The sequence below is a fragment of the Sinocyclocheilus grahami genome, unplaced genomic scaffold (genome assembly GCF_001515645.1).
Source record: "Sinocyclocheilus grahami isolate Dianchi unplaced genomic scaffold, SAMN03320097.WGS_v1.1 scaffold804.1, whole genome shotgun sequence".
NCBI lineage: Eukaryota > Metazoa > Chordata > Actinopteri > Cypriniformes > Cyprinidae > Sinocyclocheilus > Sinocyclocheilus grahami.
Window position 1 is genome coordinate 17,993 of NW_015505983.1, and position 7,688 is coordinate 25,680.

The 7,688-nt window shown below is 38.2% G+C and overlaps 1 protein-coding gene across 1 annotated transcript; it reads right to left on the reverse strand.

Annotated features, from left to right (window-relative positions):
• Window positions 1-3,174: 3,174 nt before the first annotated feature.
• Window positions 3,175-5,934, reverse strand: LOC107562075 (keratin, type I cytoskeletal 15-like). The gene is made up of 8 exons (XM_016246638.1): window positions 5,344-5,934; window positions 5,053-5,135; window positions 4,812-4,968; window positions 4,567-4,728; window positions 4,289-4,414; window positions 3,658-3,878; window positions 3,526-3,539; window positions 3,175-3,412 (listed from the first exon to the last, which is right to left on the reverse strand). The coding sequence occupies exons 1-8, from the start codon at window positions 5,845-5,847 to the stop codon at window positions 3,342-3,344; spliced, it is 1,338 nt and encodes a 445-aa protein (XP_016102124.1). The 5' UTR covers window positions 5,848-5,934; the 3' UTR covers window positions 3,175-3,341.
• Window positions 5,935-7,688: the final 1,754 nt, after the last annotated feature.

A 7,688-nucleotide genomic window follows, 5' to 3' on the forward strand; every position in this document is an offset into this window, starting at 1 on the left:
TTATAGTAAATACTGTAGTGTTGTAGTGTTTTACTATAGTAAGGTGTATTACTCTGTATATATTATGATAGTTACAACACTTTGTTAATGAATGCTACAGCGCTACAGCATATTAACTATAGTGAACTGATAAACTGTAATAAATACTGTAGTATACTTTAGTTTTTACTACAGTAAACTGTAGTGTATTGTAGAATAATTTACCCTATAGTTGTAGAAAACGTAGAACAGTATTGGGTAAAGTAATTTGTTTATATTACTATAGTTGTTATATTACCACAGCAACTATAGAATTACCACAACAAATTAATTCAAGTATTTATTATAGTATGGTTCAAAAACACTATAGTATTTATTATAAATCATTACTATAGCATTTTTTCATGTGGCACTGCCGGCTTTTGGTAAAAATGCCTTACCACACCCAATCGACAACCTCTGATTGCAGCAACTTGTTCTGAGACTGTAACACAATTTTATTTCTGATTCATAGCATTCCCTGAAGTCAACAGGACTGGAACCAATCAAACAGCAAAATCTCAGCTCGTCTCATCAGTCAGCATCTGATCAAAAATAATGCCACACCTATGTCTGCCAATGAGTCTGCTTTCATGTAGAGACACAGTTGAGACTTAGTTTTGTACTATTTTCTCTCTACATTTCACTAAGTCTTTTGTTCTTGTATCTTAATGAAGATTACTGGTCATTAAAGGACCTGTTACATCCTGCAAATCCCGTAAGCATTGAACAAATTTGTCCTTAATCTTAGCAAATAAAGCCAAGATACAAGCCAATAGCACTCTCATTCATCCAAAAAAAGTGTATGTACATACATGCCTCCCTTTCTCTTCTACACATATTTTCCTCTATATATAGACTAAATTTTCTTTTATCCAGTTTACACAATTGCAATTGTTTATGAGGGTCAAAGATGTTTACTGATAAAGGAGAAGTTAATAGCCAGCCAGCTGTTATGACCTTTCCTTCACCGCTTTTGTGATGGATCTGTTGGCAAGCAACATATACACTATTGTTGTGAGGCTGTTATGGAAGGAACCCATGAATAACACTGGGAAGACTGAGACATAGCCTCTTTTCTAGTGATTACTGTAAATTAGTGTTTTCAAGAAATGGCACCACATTACAGTCTAAATATTACATCAGGATGGAATATGAACTCCAAACTTTATTTTGTTTTGCATTTTGAAATAGACACCAGTCCCTTTTATACTAACTGACGTCATAGTTCCCCCACTCTATTCTGCCCAAGCCGTCAAACTGACGTCATAGTTCCCCCACTCTATTCTGGCCAAGCCGTCAAACTGACGTCATAAGAGAAGGAATGCCATTCCAGAGCGGAAACAAATGTTCAGATTTGATTGAAGATTACCACAACAAACTTTTTTTTTCCAATGGAATACCTTGCACGGATTAATTGCTCACATCAAGACTAGCAATGCGCGTTAACAAAGTAATTAGATGAAATATTGATTTCAAGAGGACTTTAGTCTTATGGACTGCAGTCTACAATATCCATGAATTAGCACGTCTCTTTTTTTCGCTGCCGTCTCGGTGTGAGAATCAACATTCTACATTAAAGTGTGATACATTGTTTCCTGTGATTGGGATCCCAGAATAAATGCATTATGCCACAGGAGTCAGTGTGGCAGAAACCATTTCCATTGAGATACATGTAACAGATAGCCTTGCTCTTTCCAGGCATTATAAACTGAAACAGTCAAAACTGAAAGAGAACAAAAGCAGAGTCAGTGAAAACTGTTTCTGGACAGGTCTTTTTAAGTTTTCAAATGGAAGATTTCATTATGTTATAAACAATTTAACAATATCACAGAACACATTGAGCAATACAACACTGCACCACCCCACATGAAAAAGTACTATAGTAAGTTATAGTAAATACTGTAGTGTTTTTGAACCATACTATAGTAAGGTGTATTACTCTGTATATATTATGATAGTTACAACACTTTGTTAATGAATGCTACAGCATACTGTAGTATTAACTATAGTGAACTGATAAACTGTAATAAATACTGTAGTATACTTTAGTTTTTACTACAGTAAACTGTAGTGTATTGTAGTATAATTTACCCTATAGTTGTAGAAAACGTAGAACAGTATTGGGTAAAGTAATTTGTTTATATTACTATAGTTGTTATATTACCACAGCAACTATAGAATTACCACAACAAATTAATTCAAGTATTTATTATAGTATGGTTCAAAAACACTATAGTATTTATTATAAATCATTACTATAGCATTTTTTCATGTGGCACTGCCGGCTTTTGGTAAAAATGCCTTACCACACCCAATCGACAACCTCTGATTGCAGCAACTTGTTCTGAGACTGTAACACAATTTTATTTCTGATTCATAGCATTCCCTGAAGTCAACAGGACTGGAACCAATCAAACAGCAAAATCTCAGCTCGTCTCATCAGTCAGCATCTGATCAAAAATAATGCCACACCTATGTCTGCCAATGAGTCTGCTTTCATGTAGAGACACAGTTGAGACTTAGTTTTGTACTATTTTCTCTCTACATTTCACTAAGTCTTTTGTTCTTGTATCTTAATGAAGATTACTGGTCATTAAAGGACCTGTTACATCCTGCAAATCCCGTAAGCATTGAACAAATTTGTCCTTAATCTTAGCAAATAAAGCCAAGATACAAGCCAATAGCACTCTCATTCATCCAAAAAAAAGTGTATGTACATACATGCCTCCCTTTCTCTTCTACACATATTTTCCTCTATATATAGACTAAATTTTCTTTTATCCAGTTTACACAATTGCAATTGTTTATGAGGGTCAAAGATGTTTACTGATAAAGGAGAAGTTAATAGCCAGCCAGCTGTTATGACCTTTCCTTCACCGCTTTTGTGATGGATCTGTTGGCAAGCAACATATACACTATTGTTGTGAGGCTGTTATGGAAGGAACCCATGAATAACACTGGGAAGACTGAGACATAGCCTCTTTTCTAGTGATTACTGTAAATTAGTGTTTTCAAGAAATGGCACCACATTACAGTCTAAATATTACATCAGGATGGAATATGAACTCCAAACTTTATTTTGTTTTGCATTTTGAAATAGACACCAGTCCCTTTTATACTACAGTGTTCAGATAAAGAAAAACAATGTAAAAGTAATTCACAACAGCAGCTTTATTTTCAGAGACAGGTTTTATCACACACAAATAAGTGTATCATCTGTTTTTCTTTCAGTAACACTTGTTCTCAGCATGCATTCAAAACCAAATGTATGTGTGTATCCAGATGTTGTCTCATAAAGCAGTGTGATGTGCATTTAGCATTTAGAATGTATGCTGTGTCTTCTGGATTGTTGTTGTTTTTGTTCCACCTGTGCTGATGGTGACAGTTCCACCTGAAGCAGACAGAGCGAGAGAGAGTCAGTAATCCAAAAGCACTTTACAGCATTCACTGCAATACCTGGAACAGACTAACCCACTGCAATATGCAAAGAAAGACTTGAATTACCTGGTATTTGAGTCCTGAATAAAGGAAAAGAAAAGATGCATTAGTGAAACCATTCCAGAATAATGTAACATGAACCATGCGCCACTGCTTTTGACACACAATAACACTGATAAATGAAAGAAAACTACTTACTGGAAGTCCTGATTTTCCAGGAGGCTCCTGTAGGTGGCGATCTCCTGCTCCAGGCGGCTCTTAATGTCCAGCAGCAAGGTGTAATCACGTCCCTGTTGCTCTATGCTTGCCCGCATTTGACAAAGCTCGGCCTCCAGCATGTTGATTTGGTTCTGGTAGCTTGCTAGCATAGCGCTGTACCTAGCCTCTGTGTCTGCCAGTGAGTTCGCCAGTGCCGCTTTCTGTGTGAGTAATGAGAACATGCAGAAATAGGTCACTATGTGTGAAAAATATTTAGTTTTGTGAAAATCAAATGGATTGGAACAACATTAGGGGGAGTGAATGATGAGCGAACTGTCATTCTTTACACAGAGTGAAAGTCCACAAACGGAGCCTTCAGATCTCAAGACAGTTATAACTGGCTTTTTTCATTCCTTTCATTGTACCTCACCTACTTCCTGGGATTTGGAGGGCTTTATAAAATAAAGCATTCTTGACATATCTCACACTCGCCCTCTTTTCCATCTGTTTCTTGTACATCTTTCGGTATACTTCCCTGACCTCTTAAGTAATGTTTTTTCTGAACTTCGGTTCAGATAATGTAATCTCCCACTCTCCCCCCTAAACTTCCTGCATTCCACTTGTGTCTCACCATGCTGAGTTGAGACTGTAGCTCGATCTCCAGACCCTGCAAGGTGCGTCGTAGATCTGTGATCTGTGTCTTGGTTGTTTGGATGGTCTCTGTGCTGATGGCCACTTCTTTGTTAAACCCCGCCGTCTAAAAGAAACAGAAACACACACAATATGAATTCAAGCACTGTATATCATAAGCTAAACTGTATTTATATTTTACTTCAGAGTCACTAGTACTGGAATAGGTTGTTTATTATTCAGTGAAATCAGGGATCTTGATAGCAGATCAAGTCTTACCTTGTCTTTAAACCAGTCTTCCTGTTCCCTGCGGTGTTTCTGTATGATGTTCTCGTAATGAGAACGAATCTCCTCCATAACCTTGTTCAGGTCTTGCTGAGGAGCAGCATCAACCTCTACGTTCACTGTGCCTGTCAGCTGTGACCTCAGTGCAGCCAAGTCCTGTAAACCCACAGGGATTCAGCATCAGGTCTCTGATTAGCTTCACAAGTTCAAAAAACAACTACATGCAAGTTACTACAAACCTCCTGGTGGTTCTTCTTCATAAACGCTAGCTCATCCTGCAGACTCTCGATCTGCATCTCCAGGTCGGCCTTTGTCAGGGTCGTCTGGTCCAGCAAGCGGCGCAGGTTAGCGATGTCGGCCTCCACAGACTGCCGCATCACCACCTCATGCTCATATCTGATTGGTGGAGAAGCAGGATGAGGAATAAACCCACCAATAATGTATGAATCGTGATCTTTTAAGATGCCAAAGAGAACTTACTTGATCCTGAAGTCATCGGCAGCCAGTTTAGAGTTGTCGATCTGCAGGAGGATGTTGGCGTTGTGGATGGTAGCGTTTTTAATCTGTAATGAAAAGCATTGATATGCAGTTTTTAATGCATGAATTAATTACAGAACTGCAGTGTTGCATGACAAATGTGTCAGACATTGGAATCTTTTATTTAAGAATGCAGTATGCATTGGGTTGCAAGGATTCTCTATTATCTGCAACTGGATTAGTGCACTAAAAATTTGTTAGTCATGTGGCATATTCATTCAGGCATCACTGTACCTTGTCTTTCAGGTCCTTGATGGTGTTCCAGTAGGGGCTGTAGTCCCTCTGTGCGATTGGCCCCTTCTTCTCATAGTACTCACGGATCTGCCTCTCCAGGATGGCATTGGCAGCCTCCAGCGAGCGCACCTTCTCCAGGTAGGACGCCAGACGGTCATTCAGGTTCTGCATGGTGGCCTTCTCATTCAGCTGGACCAAGTCACTGTCGCCTCCAACCAAGATTCCAGCGCTGAATCCTCCACCATATCCTCCACCATACCCTCCACCGTATCCTCCACCGTATCCTCCTCCGTGTCCTCCACCAAAACCGTATCCTCCACCATATCCTCCACCACCACCAACTCTGTAAGTAGAGATGCGGGTGCTTCCTCCCAGACCACCTCCATAGACACTGTAGGCTTTCTGTGGAGAGGCCACCGAACTACCCCGAGTCTTGGTGATAATGGACTTTGAGGTCACAGTCCTGGGAACTGTGGTGCTTGTCGAGCGAATAGAGACCGACATGGTGGATGGATGCAGAGATGAGAAGAACGCAGAGAGGACACTACAGGAAACTGCTAGAGTTGTCCTGAAGAGGATTGGTGCCTTCAAGCTCAGCCCGGTCCTCTTATAGAGATGAAGCTCAAGGGCGGGTCCTGCATTTTGTGGACGGGAGGGGGGAAGGAGTGTGTGTGTGCCAGACCCTTCTGCAACCTCCAGTTGAGACTCAAGGACCAGAGTTCAGTTTCCACCCTAGTGAGGAAACTGCAAAGGAATGTCTCTGTGTCTGTATGAACTACTGCAATGTCCTCACCCTTGAGAATTAAATGAAGGGAGTGCAACAAGGTTACGGACGCTTTGACACACACACACACACACACACACACACATATATTTATATGTGTGCCAGTTTTCCTCTCTTTGTCAGTCTCTTTGAAACAGAACAAAGACACTGAACCAGTAATGTGAGGATACAGAGTAGTTTTAAATTAATTTATGTTTGATCAAGCAGTAAGTGAACGTAAACCTGGTGGCAACCAAACATCAGTTTCAGAGAGTTCAAATGTAGTTTTCCTCTCTTTGTCAGTCTCTTTGAAACAGAACAAAGACACTGAACCAGTAATGTGAGGATACAGAGTAGTTTTAAATTAATTTATGTTTGATCAAGCAGTAAGTGAACATAAACCTGGTGGCAACCAAACATCAGTTTCAGAGAGTTCAAATGTTTGTTCTCAGTGTGCAGATGTTAGAGGGAAAGTCATCATTTAAAACCATGAGGACACTTGTGTTGTGTTTCTGTTTGCACATAAAGTGTTTCAGTGACAAGTAAGAGTGTCCATTAAAAATAATTTTTTTAAGAACTCTATTTAAAAATAAAGTTAATTACACTTCCAGGCATTATAAACTGAAACAGTCAAAACTGAAAAAGAACAAAAGCAGAGTCAGTGAAAACTGTTTCTGGACAGGTCTTTTAAGTTTTCAAACGGAAGATTTCATTATGTTATAAACAATTTAACAATATCACAGAACACATTGAGCAATACAACACTGCACCACCCCACATGAAAAAATACTATAGTAATTTATAGTAAATACTGTAGTGTTTTTGAACCATACTATAGTAAGGTGTATTACTCTGTATATATTATAATAGTTACAACACTTTGTTAATGAATGCTACACTTGGTTTAAAAAAAAAAAAAAAAATTCCTACATGTTGTCGCTCTTGACTTTGACCTTGTTGACAAATATATAATAATGATTTCGTTTTTTTCAAACATTAATTATGTATATAATGTGTAAATATATCAATATTAAAGCATGCTTTTTTCTAAGAAATTATGATGAAAATACGTTTTTGTTTAAAGAATCGTATTCTTTGGATTTTTTTCCATTTTCAATGGAAATTTGTTTTTTCCCCCCATTTCATTTTAACATTTTTACTTGATGCGTCCCGAAAAAAATTCATTTTAATATATTCAAACAGGCCCGTCTTAGAGAAGATATATATTTATGCTATTGTATGCATGAATTTCATATGTAATGAATTTTTTTATATTAATACATCCAGAAATTGATCCTCATACTATAATATTCCTTTGAAGTTCTGACAATTCTTTGCTTAATATTCAATGTTGTTTCTTTTAATAGTAAAATATGCGTTTCTTTGAGTAAAGATCAGGTTGAGCATATTTGTAATGTGTTCACAACTTTCTGTCACATGATGTTGTGGTTGCCAGGGTGTTGCTATGCAATTGCTAAGGTTTTCCAATTGTTTGTGCAAGCAAGCACCAGTGATAAATGGAGTGGTTTCATTGGTATGCGCAAAAATTGGTGAGGAGGAACATGAAATATTTGTCTGCAAA

Bases quoted from the DNA above. Each gene is read 5' to 3' on its own strand.
- LOC107562075 (XM_016246638.1), bottom strand. From the start codon at position 5,847: ATGTCGGTCTCTATTCGCTCGACAAGCACCACAGTTCCCAGGACTGTG. The intron at 5,136-5,343 runs GTACAGTGATGC...TTTTCATTACAG, and splicing joins TCAAGGACCTGAAAGACAAG to ATTAAAAACGCTACCATCCA. The intron at 4,969-5,052 runs GTAAGTTCTCTT...TCCACCAATCAG, and splicing joins GCCGATGACTTCAGGATCAA to ATATGAGCATGAGGTGGTGA.